Below are 16,992 nucleotides of genomic sequence, written 5' to 3'. Positions count from 1 at the left end.
TCTTCTTTCTCCATGCGGGTACCGACTGGTAGTCTCCTAGTCGCGTCTTCATGCCTAATCTTTGATACACAAGTATGCAAACCATGCTGCACATTGGTTTTCTTTTTTTTTCTAAAGTCTTAAAGTCTTAAAACCCGTCATTCGAGTTCGATAGTTAACATGATTTTTTTAGATTCTAATTGTAATTGGTAATTGTATTGGGAATAATTATATAATTTAAGTGATATTAGGGAGGTTTTTCTAAATTTTTAATAAATAGATGGTTTGTTCTAATATTAGCGAGGGAAATTGGGAATAATTATATAATTTAAGTGATATTATGGAGGCTTTTCTAAATTATTAATAAATAGAGGGTTTGTTCTAATTTTTGTGAGGGAGGTGTTTCAAAATTGAACAACTATGGGGATTACAAATTGCCTACTCGACAGTGGAGAGGGGTTCCTAAATACCCGGCTATCATATTGATACATTACAAAAGAAAGAGCAACACAAGAAAATTATCTTATTTGTTACGAGGGGTTGTATATTTTTTCTATTGAGTCATTATTTTGTGAGAGATTTTGAAACACGCATAAGTTTTTGCTGTTATTATTATTATTTTGATATTTAACTATTTATTAACTAGTAAATGCCCGTGCCAGTCGGCACTCTAGACACATTGCTTTTGAACAACACCCCAAGAGAGACCATCTCTATGGTAGTATTGGATCGATGATATAACCATTTCCAACAGTTTTATACTTCATAATCATTTCATACGCATACTCAAGTGAGCTTAATTATTGCAATTCTATGCATTTCATTTCTTTCAAACCAACTCATTACACATACCCTTACACATTCATTAATTCAATACATATCAGAATGAGAATGATGAAAATAAAGGGAGAGAGTCTTCAATTAAGAGCATCATCATTTTTTTTTAAAAAAAATAAAAAAATCTAGCAGAGTCTCCTTTGTATTTTCAACATTTCAAAAACCTAAATTCTGTCATAACCTGAAAATCAAACAATACAATTCTCATAGATCAACCATACCAAAATATATAACTTCATATTTATACATAACACAAATTACTTCTAAAACTAAAAGACAACTCATTAAACATTAAAGAAGACTTTGCATAAATTTTCACCTGGGGCTAATTCTAGTAACGAAAGGGAAAAATAAAATAAAATAAATACTCCACTCCCACTGATCGAGTTCCTCATTTCTCTCATTCTCCCCTTTATGCATACTGTTCACACCATTCTGCTACCATATGGATAAATGCGCCATGGAGCAAAGACTACAATCATGTCGCTGAAAAATTATGGTAATTTAACTTGGTACCTGCAAACAAACCACATACACATGATTTTTTTTAGACTTGATACATTTAGCATATTGTTTACAAAAGTGATGGTTCTCAAAATAAAATAATCTTTATTCTTATTTTTAAGTATTCACGCTATCAAAAAAAAAAAACTATCATAAGAACTTACATAGCATATATATGGATACAACATATTCTTTAATTTCTAAACCAATAAAAGTAACATTCTTTAATTTCTCACTTGCCTTTTCTCATTGGTATCGATGTCCTTAGAGAAGAACTTCTGGGTATACGACATTTGTAGTACAATTTCTTGCATTAGGTGGAAGAAAAACAGATATTCTTTTGAAGAAGTACATCTGGACATGGCCACATAGAGTTGCCCATGACTGAAAACCGGTGTCCTCAAATCAATGCCAACATATTTCACTGACTGGCCTTGCGACTTATTAATTGTCATGGCATAAGCTAGTCGAACAGGGAATTGTCGTCTTTATAGTTTGAAAGGCAACTCTGAATTTGAGGGAGCCAGAGATATTCTTGGGATGAGTATTGGATTTCCAGCTTTCTCTCCAGTCAAAAATTTGGCTTGAAGGATCGGACTTTACTCGCACATTGAAGCACCATAAGTCGTGTCCCATTGCAAAGGCCATCTTTAGGTGCTATGTTCCTGAGCAACATTATAGGGCATCTAGGTTTTAACTTGAGATTGAAAGATGGTAAGCTAGAAGGGTCGAGGGAGTTCAGAAACTCGGTGGGATATTGAGCCCCACTTGGATTATCAATATCATCTTCGATGATTTTATCTGCAGCCAAATACTCAAGCGCTTCACCAGGAAACAAATTCAGTGCAACCTCATTAATTGCACTCACATCATCATTACGGGCAGCAAGAATAGTGCGATCAGTTAAGAAATTTGGAGCCGGTGTGTCCATAACATCCAATTGGGGATAGACAGAGAAGATGAGTTCTTGGATATTGGTACACTTGTGTATTCCATTCGGCAATTGTACGCATTCTTTGGGATTGAACCAATCTAAATGAATCAAAGCAAAAATGAATTCATTAGTTTCTAAAATAGTTCGTTTATATATGGAACTAATGGAGAAAAAAACATTCTAATTAGAAGGCATTAGTAGCACACCTCCAACAAAAAATCGGCGAATTTGACATTCTCGGACTCTGCTATTTCAAGCCGCATGTTCTGTACCAAGTGCAAAACTTCTAAATAACTCCAAAGGAAAGAGCCAGTAGTGATGCACCAACAAATTGCTCTCTCCGCCTAACGGTATAACAAAGTGTTTGTCGAAAAATCACCACCAAGAACCGTAGTGATACCACCAAATATCTTCTTGTTTCCACAAATATCTTGAAGTGTTCTATCCACGACCTCAACACAATATCTATGTTGCATGGGCACCTTATCCCAAACAATTAGTTTTGTTTCTTTAAATAGGTCGACAAGGTCGAATGTTTAGTGAAGCCGCGAAAAAAGTGGTATCCATCACATCAATTGGAATTTTAAATGTAGAATGAGCGGTCGTCCACCGCAATAATATGAGATGTAATTCGATGATGCCACCATGATGACAATAAGACCCATCTTTGCAGGCCTTTGCAATTGTATTATACAAAAAAGTTTTCCCTGTACTAGCTGCTCCATTCAAAAAGAAAAGTTTGCCCTTGTCACCAAATACTGAATCAGTCACAGCAGTGTAAGCATGAAGTTGTTCGTCATTAAGACGACTCACATCAACTGCAGCCTCTTCTCCTATGCCTTCATGCTGAAGTTGGCGTTGCTCCCAAATGAGCCTATTGCCAACAATTTTGCTCCAATCCTCTTTTGGCTTTGGCATGGGCGGGAAATTTTCCAATGTCCTCCCAGATTCTAAAAGGACTTGTTCCACCAGATATAAGCCGTAATCTGTTATTTGCTCATTAGTTGGATCTGGGATGCCGTGCTTTGTTCGAAGCCAGTGTCCAAGATCATCACATATATTCGATGCAAATTTGCTCCAAAGTAGATCTGGTCGTAACGGATGACACTCTAAAAGAATTACACAAAACAACCTCCGCAGTTGATATCCAGTTTTCATTATCGCCGCCTCTTCTAGGCATTTGTATCCACTCATCATCAGCTTCCAATAGCCCACGGGCAATACATGCTTCTTTGTATGTGTTGTACACGGTATCACCGACTTCATAAAGATATGCAAAGGAGGTAGGCCCTTTTACAACAGTAAGTAGCAAGCGTAGATAAAACCGTTCCCCGACATTAGGGTTGCAAAATACATCCTACCAATGGAAAGTCCCTGAGTCCTAGGAGTCCACTCTTGAGAGTCTTTGTGGAAAACATAGTGTCGTGCAAACTCTTGATAGGTATATGCACGTGCATCTGGATCTTCAACACAACGCTTAAAGAAAGCTGTCAGTGTTGAAGTTTGGTCTCTGGCTTGGGCAAGAATTGCATCCATGGGGTCTTTGCTATTGAAAACAACCCTATGCATACCTTCCAAATGAAGTGCCAATCGTTGGACACTTGGAAACTCTTTATGCATTGGATTCTGAAATAGATGACATGCAACTTCTATTGGTCCAATGTACCTTGCATCGATATATTGCTGAATCTCATCATTTGTTCCTGCCGCCACCACTGTTGCTTTGTCATAGCCTTTGTAGATGTACTTGTTAATATATTTAACAGCTTGACACGATGCATAAACTTCAACATTGATATGGAAATCAAACATTTCAGACAGATATGCATTGTAGGGAACAACATCTCCATTATCAACTTTAACCATTTTATTCTTCCTCTTCACAAAATATTTCTTGCCAGTGTCGCGCCTTCGGTAAATGGAGTACCCTTTTTTTATCCATAATTGTTTCCTCCGCAAACTCTTTTGGATAGCTTTTAGTGCATCGACCATTTTCCATACATGAAGCACTCGGATCTTGATCACCACAGGGGCCATGAACCATGCACTTCTTCTTTGTTTCAAACAATGCGGGGGTGGGTGTCGGGTCCGGGAATTCAGCACATACAAATTTATCAACTTACTCACTGTTTCAGATCTTGTCATCATGCGCAAGAAATAAAAGGCAATGCATGTGTGGAAGACCACTCTTTTGAAATTCAATGGTATAAACATATGCAACCACCCGACCGAAGATATCATTTTTCAAAATTTCTTTCATAATTGTTTTTTGTTTCAGCTCGAATACCCGTGCAACTATTTCAAGCCGAAGTGTCGAAGTTTGGTGTTCCTTGAGCGCATCTTTAATTTCTTGCCAATTAGGGTTTGCAGTCACCGTAAGAAAAATATATGGGTGCTTATAGTGTCGGGTGATAGCCATTGAATCCTGAAAAATCTCGTACATGTGCCTTGGACTTCCAACATGCGAGGAAGGCAAAATGAACCGTTGGCCAATTTGATCAGGACTTAATCCCTCAAGTGCAACATCTGTCAAGCACTTGTACACATCCGAACGGATGGTGTCTTGATTTAGTCTAATGTATCGCAGCCGGTTCTGTTTCATATGCAGCCCAAGCATCAACCAAAAATTCATGCAACAATTTACACCCGGCAAGAAGATGAGTACTCAGGTGGGGTCGTTCAAACAAACGGTAGGCGTAATACAATAATTGGGTAAGTCTTGCATTGCTTGGAGCATTTCTCTTGACGTCCCACAACTTCAAATCAGGTGACCAACCCAAATCCCTATAAGGAAACAGAAGAGCATAATGCAAAGGCAAATAAACGGGATGACATTCGCTTATCCGTTCCAACTCATGCCCTCCTCTCAAGCGAAGTACAATATCACGCATGGCATCAACCTTACTCCCATCTCCAGGCAATATCACTGCGATCTCATCAGTTGTCGGAAGATTGTACCTTCGTCTATCCGAACACGGATCATAGTGTAGATGGACCGGAACATTGTTATTCTCAGAAGCATTTTCAGTTAAAACCTCAAATGCTTGCTTATAGATATCACAAAACTTGTGGGTCTGCAGAAGAGTTTCTTGTACAGTTTTAAACACTTCCCTTGACAAATTCGGGTTGCGATTGTGGCGGTGATCCAAAGCAGCTAGGGGATCATAAATATAAAGTTGTGAAAACTTAGGTTCCATCCCCGGATCAGGCAACAATGAACCGATTTGGTGCCGCAACTCCCCATGAGCGATGAATGAGGTCGGACCCGTCCATGTAACACACGATCGTTAAATTTGCAACCAAGATCGGTAAAGGCATTACACACATTGTATTGCGAATCTGCTCCACGGAATAATCTTGCACGTTTATTAGATCCTTGAATAAAGATTTAAGTGCGGAGGCAAGTGGTGGAAAAGAAGCGGTAGCTTAACTTTTCCTTGTAATGCAGCAAGTTCCAAATAAAGGTCAGTTGCGCCTTGATTTTGATAACTGTTCATCTTTCCAATGAAGGGCCGAACAAAATGGACAGAGAACATCCATCTTTCCTAGAAAGTGGCGGCGATTTGGAACAGGAAGCACATGGCCTCTATGAGGATTAAGAATTTCTTCTTCACTTTCATCAAATCCAGTCATATCATGATCACTGCAAAAATAGACCTATGATATATCACGCTTTACGTTATGTTGAAACCTAACATAAGAGTGAGAATTTAAACACTTGACTTACATAGTATTATCTTCACAACTTTGCATTGTAACATCTTCCGTGATAGATGAAGAGGACACAACTTCCGTGATAGATGAAGAGGACCCAATTTCGTGCGTTGACCTCATTTTCTTAAAGGAATCTGATATGTAATCAGATATGACGTCTTTTTCCCTCCGTCTCCGATTTTGTTGTGCTATAGTCCTTTGATCGATATCTTTTTCTCTTCGAAGACGTTGTGCCATAGATCTCCGATTAGGAAGTACAATAGAGCTTTGACTGGGAGGCACAATAGATAAGAGATTGGGAGGCACAGTAGATCTTCGATGATGAGAAATAACAGATAAGACATTAGGAGCCGCGGGAGATTGTCGATTAGGAGGCACAACAAATAATCTATCAAGAGCCGCGGGAGATCTTCGATTAGGAGGCACGACAGATAACCTATTAAGAGCCGCAAGAGATTTTTGATTAGGATGCACAACGGATAACCTATTAGGAGCCGCATTAGATCTTCAATTAGGAGGCACAACAAATAAAACATTGGGAGTCGCAGTTGATCTTCGATTAGGAGGCACATATACAACATTTCTTCGATGTGGAGGCACATATACCAGATTGGGAGGTTCAATAGGATGGCGTGCTATGGAATTGACTGGGTGAACTAACGATTCCCTTCCTCTCTCTTCCATGCACTCTTTAACCATGATTGCCTAGGAAGCATCAATTCGCAAAAATGCAAAGTTAAATAATCAAAATGGAGCTATAATCAAAGAACACGACGAAGACTCACAGTAGTAAATTGTTGGACACCTAATTAAAAAGCATCGAGATACAGTTATATAATTAAATGCGAACTTACGGAAGCCGCGAATACCAAACAGAAGCCATTCTTCACCAATGCAAAGATCCAATTAAAATCGCAATTAAAATCAAGACACCATTTAATCAAAACAATCACTTAACAAATCGCAATATGCAAGCAGTACAATGTATCAACTAACACTAAGAAAAACAATCTCAAGTTAATACCAATGCAAAGATCCAAACAAAACAACCAAATCTAACATTTTCAAATAACTCACATCAAAACACCCAAATCTAACAACGGAATAGTAACCAGCTCATTTTAATCCAACCAATCAAACACTAAACAACAAAAACCAAGCTAAATTACAATCCAATCCAAACAAAATGATATTCAATAGATAGATACTCAAATAGAGATTGTAATCGTACCTCTAAAATGCCGAAATAATTATATTTCAAATTCTTTTGATCCTCAAGGCTGAGCTTTGAAAACAATGTATCGAAACTGTTGAGGGATGGTGAGGATTTGTCTTTGTTGGAGAAACTGTTGAGGGATGGTGAGGATTAAGCTTGAAATTAAAAAACGAAATGTGCAACCTTAAAGGGATTAAGCTTGAAATTAAATCTTTGGAAGCTTTATCCCCCAAATACAACCTTAAAGGGACATCATCGCCTGCTGAGCATCATCATCTTTGTAAAAGCTGTAAAAGCTTCAATGAATGCAACTTCCTTCAACAAAAAAAATTTGGATGGTTCTTGTAAAAGCTTAAATGAATGCAACTTCCTTCAACGATAAAAGTTTGGATGGCTCTTGCAAACAGGGTTCGGAAGTACACCACTTTCCCCATGGGTTGCAAACGATAACCAAGTTTCTCCTTGTTTGGGAGTAAGGGAATCGTACCAAGGAGTAAAGGGAATCGTACCAAACAACACAAAACTCTTCCTTTGATGTTACAAATGGTGGCCCGAGAATCAAAAGCGTATCTTGGGACGCTCCACAGCCTTTGTTCTCGAGCCAGATGGTATCGTTAAAATGAAACCCGCATCTCTACCGTTAGATTTCTCTCAAACAGATCTGGACCGTCCTTTATTATAATTTTGTCTTTTAGTGAAAAAAAAACCCTATCTTATTAGATAGATTTAAAGTTCTAATTTTGATTTTGTAGCACATGCTTACTATTGTACCGGGTTTTCAATTTGTTTGTATGAGTATCAATAATTTAAACACAAAATTACCAAAATGCACAGGCTTTTGAGAATACGGACTGAAAAATATCACATACTCTAAAAAGAACAGAATACTACCTGGCGACATTAAATACGGATACTCTAAAACATTGGATGATGTTTACTACCGTTACTAGTTCTGTGATGTCATTGCTTTCTATCCCTAAAACACCATTAAGAGTTCCACCAACATAGCGACTGTTCTCCTTTGCTCTTTATTCCATAACAAGAATTGTTGAAAATTTTGGGACTCCTATCGTTGATATTAGAAGTTTCGATGGAAACCTTGATTTCGAAATGTGGAAAAACGAGGTAGTCGATTTGTTGGCCATAAACTATAAATGGTTTGGATGATGTTGGAGACGATAAAGTTGGAGATATATGGAAGTGGGCGTCTGATAGATATTGAATAAGAAAGCTTGTGATGTTGTCTGGTTGTTTTTTTTTTGAAATATTTAGAGGGTTAAGGCAAACCCACACCGGTTACATCGAAGGACCCTAGCCCGAAGGCTTACATTGCCTGAAGGCTCATCAACCTCGAAGGGACACTAGCCTGAAGGCTTACATACATTGCCTGAAGGCTCATAAACCCTGAAGGGAACCTAGCCTGAAGGCTCTCGCCAATGTGCCATTTTAAGTAGACCCAGCCGCCTCCACCTTGTCTCTGAAGACTTATTTTCACTTCTTGGTCCTCCTATCATAGTAGCACCCTTGTCACTAGCATGAAGGCTCACTTGCCCCAAATGCCCATCACATAATTATGCAAGAAAGAAATTTCAACCAACACTTGGTGGGATTAGAACTTGCAACCTTTCCTATGAGGAGAGGGGTACACAACCAATTGAGCTAGAAGTTGTCCGATTTTATATCTCTTAGAAGATTGGAAGTACTTTGTCGCTTTGGAAACCGACACAAATGATATGTTCAAAAAACTGGAAGACTAGTACTTGGAAATAGTACTTGGAAAAGAACGTAGAGAGCCGACTCAATGTTAACAATATTTTGTGAGAGGAGAAACTACTGCTTCAGGGACTTAGTACTCAGTTGGAAATTACTTGTTGGTTGGCCATGATTTGCTACTGTGTTATTTTTCCAGTCTTTCTAATGTATTTACATATGGTGTCTTGTCTTGTATCTCCCTATGTGTGAGGATTGAGAATCTCCTTCACAACACTCCTTTGTTTCTACTTAACTTTGTACGTTCTCTAGATGAGCACCTAACCCACCTAGGCTCTTGTCTTTGTTACTATCTTCTCTTGTATTTGAAAGTGGTCGTTGAACAATTGAACCAAAAGGTGTTACACTATTACTTCTCGGGGTCTCGCCATTCGTGAAGGTTGATATAATATATTAAGAGATAGTTGTGGTAGTGCCTAGTGCCACTGTTGAGTATTCTCGGAACTATCGTGGACTGTTGTGAAGTTTTCATAACTATGGTAATTTGTAGAGTATCTATGAAACCATCAAACTTTTTTCTTCGGCTGATCAATCTCATTAGGGCACGGCTCAGCCCAAGCGCCCCAGCCATCATTTAACATTTTCTTTGGCTAATCAATCTAATCAAGGCACAAATACATATGCGGGTATTTATATTTTCAACAATTAATCTTTAGTTTTTGGAACAATATCTTATTAACACTGATAATACCAAGTGACGTGATAACATGATGTAGTACTATTGTACTTCACTCTTGAACACAAAAGCAATGTCGTCTTGTTAACATTGATAATACCAAGTGATATGATAACATTATGTAATACTATTGTACTTCACTCTTGAACCCAAACAAAACTTAAAAAAACACTATTAGTTTATAGCATGTGGGTATCAACTCAGTTGTTAGTTTCCAAATGAGTTAATTGTGAGTGACGCATGTTTGACAAGTGGCAGTGGTAGCAATTTGGACTCTTGACGAGGAAACATGTTTTATAATCTAATTAAGTGACCGTACCTCAGATCTAGACTGATGGCTGTGAATTTTATATGTAGGCACATATTCTTGTGGGACGAATAGGAAACCGACACTTGTTAAAACTAGTTGGTCATTCTTAACTATAGTTAGCAAAGCCTAATCGATTTTAACAGTCAATTAAATCTAATTTAATTGAAATTTTAAAATCCGATTCCTCGACAAGTTGTTGCACGGCTCTCATTGGGTCCTTCCACTCTTTTCTTTCTCCCTTCTTTTTCTTCTTTTAGGTTGAGAGCTCTGATGCAATTGACAAGGTGAAAGAAAAGCTTCAAGATAAGGAGGGATTCCAAAAAAAAAAGAAAAAGCTAAGTGCATATTTACCGACTCCAAAACACATTTGGATTTTTTAATTTTTTTTTATTATTATTAACGTGATTCACTCGGTTGGGAATTACCAGTAGCAACTTAATTAATTATTTCATATTTGATTGAAATTAGAGGGGTACGGTGCTTGTACATACCTCTCGATCTATATTAATTAACACATCTTTGTAACTATTCTTCTCCTAAAAATACGATTTTGCAGATTAAGAAAAAAATTAAAATATGATAGGGATTGAATCCCTTGCACTGGTGAAGAAGCGCCGATTGTAAGTTTCATGACAACGCATAGTCAATATTTGGGTTAGAAGGGGTGGTTGTTACTGCATTATATTGGACGTATTCACGTATCCAAATACCCACCTCGCCTTCATCACATTGGACTAGAAAACCGTTTAGTGCATGTCTTTGTCTTCTCATTGAATTTGGTTATGAAGTGACGATCCTAAAGTTACATTTTTCCGTTGTTTGCAAACTAGCTACAAGCAAAATTTTCATGGATTTTTCTGAATTTTTTTCCAGTATAACGGGATTGTTTGGTAGCTCTATCTAATCATAAAATCATGGTGGATTAAGTATTATCGTTTGGATTATGATACGGATTTCTGAACCTAGTGTGGTTTTCAAATGGTCGAAATGGGTTGTTTTGGAGCTTGAGACAATCGTATATCCCACGCCAGCTGCTGATAATTAGTGGAAAAGTGTTTAGAAAGTCGGACTGGTGAACCAGACCAACCGGATTCAGTACTATTTTCGGTTTGGGTAGATGAAAACTGAAACTTATGGACAGTGTTTAGAAAACCGGACCGGACCGGTGGTTGAACCGGGGTCCGACCGGAACCGGAAAATTTTCGGTTCGGTTGGGCAAAATATAGAGAAAATGGTTGAACCATTGGTTCACATCAAACCGAGGGTTGAACCGGTAAACCGGTGAACCAACCAACCGGTATGAACCGATTTCTAATTAATGAGCAACTTTTGGTTTCTCATTTTATCACTCCTTAAAATCCAAAGAAGAGAAAACCCCCATTCTCCTTAAAATCCAAATTCTACAAAATTTCAAATCGATCAAATTCTTTAACACCAACTGAGAAGTGAGAACCACTTGCAAAAACTTCAGGTACTAATAAATAGCTCTTTTTATTTACTTTTTTTTTATTATGATAGAATGGAAAATATTACTGCTACTGCTACTGATATCAACAATGAATCCACTCTAAATATCAATTCTACTCGCGGTAAATCGGATTTTGCCTGGGGACATTGTGAGATTGTGTCGGACCCAAAAGGAAAAAACCGAGTAATACTTAAATGTAACTATTGTCAAAAAGTATACCAAGGGGGTGGAATACATAGAATGAAAGAACACCTAGCTGGTAAGAAAGGTGATGCAAAATCATGTAAAGGTGTCCCCTCTGAAGTTCGATATGAAATTGAGTGTAGTGTTAGTAGTGCTGCAACAGGGAAAAAGAGAAAATATAATGGAGAATGTGTGGTGATAAATGATGAGGACACTGAAGAAGACGAACCTCGTGAAAGTCAGGTGATAAATAATGGGAAAAAATTAAAGGGGAAAAAACAGATTAGCAATTACTTTGCTCCACGAACTACTCCAGGTGCACAACCAGGAATTAAGAGTGTGCTAGCAAGTAGAGATAAAATACTTGAAGCACACTTAGCTATTGGGAAGTGGATGTATGATGCGTGTATCCCCTTTAATGCAGTAAATTCTTATCTATTTCAGCCGATGATTGATGCGGTAGCTTCTATAGGTCCAGGGTATAAGGGACCTTCGTATTATGATATTCGGGGTCCGGTTTTAGAGAAAAGTGTTCAATCCGTAATGGAATTTGTCGAAACATTCAGGGGGAGTGGAGAAAAAGGTTGTACACTAATGGTGATGGTTGGAAGGATAAAAGAAGTAGGACATTAATTAACTTTCTTGTTTATTGTCCTAAAAGAAACGATATTTTTTGAAATCAGTTGATGCTTCAGAACATTCGAAGACAGCCCTTTTGCTTTTCGGTCTTTTCAAGGAAGTGATAGATTTTGTTGGAGCAGAGAATGTGGTTCAAATGGTTACTGATAATGCGACAAACTATCGATGCGGCGGGAAGGATGTTGGTGAGGAATATCCTCATATTTTTTTTTCTTCATGTGTTGCTCATTGTATTGATTTGATGCTTGAGGACTTTGATAAATTTGTTGACGTGAAAAGGGTTATAGATACAGCAAGGGAGGTAACAAAATTTGTTTATAATCATACACACGTTGTTATGTTGATGAGAAAGAAAACGAAAGGAAGAGAACCGATTCGATCCAAAGTGGCCACTAGATTTGCAACCAATTTTTTGACCTTGCAAAGCCTTATCAATAACAAAAATGCTCTGCAACATATGGTCACATGTAATGATTGGTTGGACAGCCCATGGCCAAAGCACAATAATGGAAAAAAGTTCAAGGAGTCGGTTTTATCATCTGACTTTTGGTCATCTTGTGAGAAGATTGTTAGAATTGGTGAGCCATTGGTGAAGATATTGCGTATGGTGGATAGTGATGAAAAGACCGCCATGGGCTATGTGTTTGAAGGCATGCGATTGGTAGGGGGTGGCAATTAAAAGAGCATGCAAAAACAGCCCGATGATTATGGTTGATTTTTGGATATCATTGATGCTCATTTGGGAAAATCAACTTCATGCCAAGTTACATCTGGCCGAGGATATTGGTTGAATCTAGAGTATTTTCTACAATAAAAGATTTTTAATGATCACCACAGTATTTTTTCTGAACTTTTGGATTGCATTGAGAAGATGTATGATGGAGACTTTGTCAAACAAGAAAAAATCAATGAGGAGATCGTAGCATATAGAGAGGCAGCTGGGGATTTTGGTCGGATCATGGCAAAAAATGCACGTGCAAGTATGCTTCCAGGTTAGTAAATTTTAATTTATTGCTTATAATTTCATTCTTGTATGTTAAGTGGTTTTTAGCTTATGAATATATGTATGTATTGGGATCACTCTTTTGTAGCTAATTGGTGGAAAAACTTTGGTGGATCTGCACCAAATTTGCAAAAGATGGCAATAAGAATTTTGAGCCAAACCTGTAGTTCATCAGGATGCGAGCGAAATTGGAGTGTTTTTGAGCGAATACATACTGATAGAAGGAACAGGTTGGAGCACCAAAGGCTTAATGATCTTGTCTATGTTCAAACTAATCTACGTTTAGCAAATCCGTAAGTACTCAACTTTGTCTATGTTCGCCTTAAATTTGTCTACCACCATTTTATAAATTTGTAATCAATTGTCTCAGGAATGTTATAAAGAAAAAGTCATATGATCCTATTTCTTTTGAAGAAATGGAGTTAGTTGGGGAATGGGTCCTAGAAGATGCATCTCCTTTAGAAGAAAATTTACAAGAAAATGAAATACCTGAAAATTGGTCGACGACAAATGAAGTTCCAATAGTAGATCAAACTTATGAAGAGATGGGTAAGTCAACTTATTCATAGTTGGGATCAACAATAGTTTTATTTCAAATAGCTATTAATTAATTAAATAGTCCTTTATCCCTTATTTGGTTTTACAGGTATGATGGAGTTACTAAGGACGATGGAACAAGGACAACAGCCGTTCACCAGTCAAGATGATGCTGATGATATGCATTGTAGCTAGAGTGACTTTATTACAAGTACTATTAGTTGTTTCTTTGCTAAAAGATCGATAACATAGTGATCTAAACTTAGTGTCAAGTTGCTCAATGGGCAATTAAGTACTCTGGACTCTGGACTCTGGACTCTGGAGTGAAGCCTCCACCGAACTTTCTGACATGTATGCCTATATATTTTGCAAGTTTATATATATAGAAATGAGTGTAATCTGATTCTGCATAATTGTGTCGTCCTCAAGTGATTCGACTCAATATATTGTTGCATGTCATTAATTGAAAAATCAATTATGAAGTATATATTATAGAAACAGGGATTATAAATATAGGCAAATCGGTTCAACCAGGTCAAACCTTGGTTGAACCAGGTCCGACCATTTCAATAGAAAATCGGTTCGATCACCGGTTCAGTTTTCAAAACATTGCTTATGGTTGGACTGTAGGGGGCCATTTGTTTTTGCCTCTTATAAGACCTTGAGGTCTTATAACCTCTTATAAGATGTGGCCCAGTGATTTTGGACATTTTTTTGGTTTGTTTTTTGCCTCTTATAAGAGGCATTCTACTAGAAATGTCTTATAAGAGGCTCCAATTCTATAAGTACCAAAATTGGATCTACTTCAATTCTATAAATCTTATAACTTGAAAAATGACACAAACACCCCCGTCCATATACCCCTAGCCTCATTTCTCTCTTCTTCCCTTTTCATTATTTTATTTTCCAAATAACTCCATTACCCTAACCACCACCGACTACCACCACCACCACCACCACTGCTGCCACTACCACCATCACCACCACTACCACCACCATCACCACCACCATCATTACCTCCACCACCACTACCACCGTACTATTAAGACTATCACCACCACCACCACCACCACCACCGTACTATTAAGACCAATATCATCACCTCTACTACCACCACCACCGTACTATTAAGACTATCACCACCACCACCACCACCGTGCTATTAAGACATCCACCACTTCTACTACCACCACCATCACCGTGCTATTAAAACCAATATCATCACCTCCACTACCACCACTACTGCCAATTAAGGTAGTTTCCTAAAATCGATATTTTAATTATTAAAATTGATTTGAAACCAAAAATCAAACTATACGTTTGTTTCAAATTAATATATTCAAGTTAAATGTGATGTAAAGTAGGGTTATATTTGTCAAATAACCATCTATAAGATGTCATGTATTTGTTTTTTCTATTTTTACAAGTGCTTATAAGAGGAACTTAAAATAAAAAACAAACCACTTTATAAGACTATCTTATAAGACCCTCTTATAACACATGGTCTTATAAGACCCTCTTATAACTTAACACAAAAAAACAAATAGCCCCAAGGTCTAAGCGAAACCGACAGTTGGACCATCGAACCGGTACAATTTTAAACCCAGATAAACCGGGACACCCTTACATCGTATTTTTTTTTTTTTTTGGCAAAATTCGTAATTTGGGGAGTTGATCCTAACAGCCTAGCCATGTAAACCAAGCTCCAAACCATTCGGGAAGTGTTCGGAAGATCATTCGGAGAGCGATTTCAACTGACGACAGGGTGAACGAAAAGGGTGTAAAGGCTTGCTTCAAGGTGTTGTTTCTGTAAAAATGAAGAAGATGACACTAATCACTTGATGTGGGGGTGTTCTATGCTCAAAGAATTATATATGGAACTGGATTGTTGGAATCTCTCGTGTTAACGTTCATAGTAGCCATGGATTCAACATGACGATGGGAAGGAATAAGGGTCGAAGTCCAATTATCAATGATGTACGAAATACGGCAGTTATACATGTTACGGTTCCAGTCTGGAAATTAAAATGCGCAAAAGGATTATCTGAAATTCTGAAAGTAAACCGTCAAGAAATTCCCACAAGGATTGCTTTTGAAATGATCTCTTCTGAAGATAGTGATAGCCAAGAAGGGGTAAGGGGAATTACAAGAAGAATCCATTTCTCTCTTCTTCCAATGATCAATGCAGTGGCAGTGGAATGAGTAGCGATTCCAGTGGTCTCTGTAAGATAGTGGATTGTCTACTCTACAAATAACCCGAGTGTCTTCTCTTATGGGTTGCCTAGTACTGATAGTGAAGCTACCGAGACTGATGCGAGAGGTGGTTCTACCCAAGAAGAGAGTTCTTATAACCAAAGAAGAACGGCACGACAACTTGTTAAGGGAATTAGATTTTCAATTAAATTAGATTTAATTGCTAATTAAAACTAATTAGCCTTTGCTAACTATCAAAGACCATTAATACTGAATAGTTGAGAATGCTCCCAGTGACCCACGTCAGTCCCCTTTTTTTTTCTTTCAGACTGACACATCAGATTTTACTTAAAAAAAAAATGAATTCTACACCCTTTTTTGGCGATTTCAATTGTTTAGCCCAAAATACATAAAAACCCAAAATAGATAAGTAGATAAAAACCTCTTTCTTAAATCTTATCTCCATTCTTAAATCTTATCTCCGTTCTTAAACAAAACGAAACCTGAAAAGTGAGAGCTAAGTAGTAACTAAGGAAATCCTAACTTACTGCAAGAATAGATTAAATCTGCAGACATTTGAATCTCTCTCTCTCTGGAATATATACTATTTAAATTTGGAGGATGCAGTCTAGGGGGATACTATTTATTCATGCTCAAGCTTCATAGTCTTCACGAGTAATCTGATATCGATTTATTGTTTGTTAATGCAGTGAGCTTCCTCGCTGATCTTGGTGGTCTCTATGTCATAAGTTTTTCCTTTTACTTTTTGATGCAAGTAAGTTATTTTTTCCCCCTTAACCTAAGAATAAGAGAAGTAGTACAAGGAAAAATCCCTGATTCTATTACCAAGTTTTTCTCTGAACCCATCATGCCCAAAATTTGCACATTTCCTGTTACTCTCACGAAGATGGAGCGGTTTCAACGAGCTCTTCTTCGCACTTCTTTAACATGGTGCGGTTCTTGGGTTCTGAACAAAAAAATTTGCATCAAAAGACAATATGTCTCCATTTAGGTCCAAAAAAACTTCTC

The 16,992-nt window shown here is 37.6% G+C and overlaps 1 protein-coding gene and 1 long non-coding RNA gene across 2 annotated transcripts; one reads left to right on the top strand and one right to left on the bottom strand.

Annotated features, from left to right (window-relative positions):
- Nucleotides 1-1,004: 1,004 nt before the first annotated feature.
- Nucleotides 1,005-7,766, bottom strand: LOC147496375 (uncharacterized). The gene is made up of 2 exons (XR_015196586.1): nucleotides 7,200-7,766; nucleotides 1,005-1,332 (listed from the first exon to the last, which is right to left on the bottom strand). It is a non-coding gene; the product is annotated as an uncharacterized LOC147496375 (long non-coding RNA).
- A 3,693-nt stretch (nucleotides 7,767-11,459) lies between these two features.
- Nucleotides 11,460-13,598, top strand: LOC147496374 (uncharacterized). Its single transcript, XM_086562563.1, is given in 5 exon segments — nucleotides 11,460-12,131; nucleotides 12,203-12,247; nucleotides 12,250-12,891; nucleotides 13,048-13,222; nucleotides 13,322-13,598. Coding segments are annotated over 5 exon segments (1,743 nt in total). The 3' UTR covers nucleotides 13,531-13,598.
- Nucleotides 13,599-16,992: the final 3,394 nt, after the last annotated feature.

This window comes from Coptis chinensis, chromosome 5, assembly GCF_015680905.1.
Source record: "Coptis chinensis isolate HL-2020 chromosome 5, ASM1568090v1, whole genome shotgun sequence".
In the NCBI taxonomy this organism is placed as follows: Eukaryota; Viridiplantae; Streptophyta; class Magnoliopsida; order Ranunculales; family Ranunculaceae; genus Coptis; species Coptis chinensis.
The sequence above is the reverse complement of the archived record's forward strand: the minus strand, read 5'-3'. Positions and strand labels throughout refer to the sequence as shown.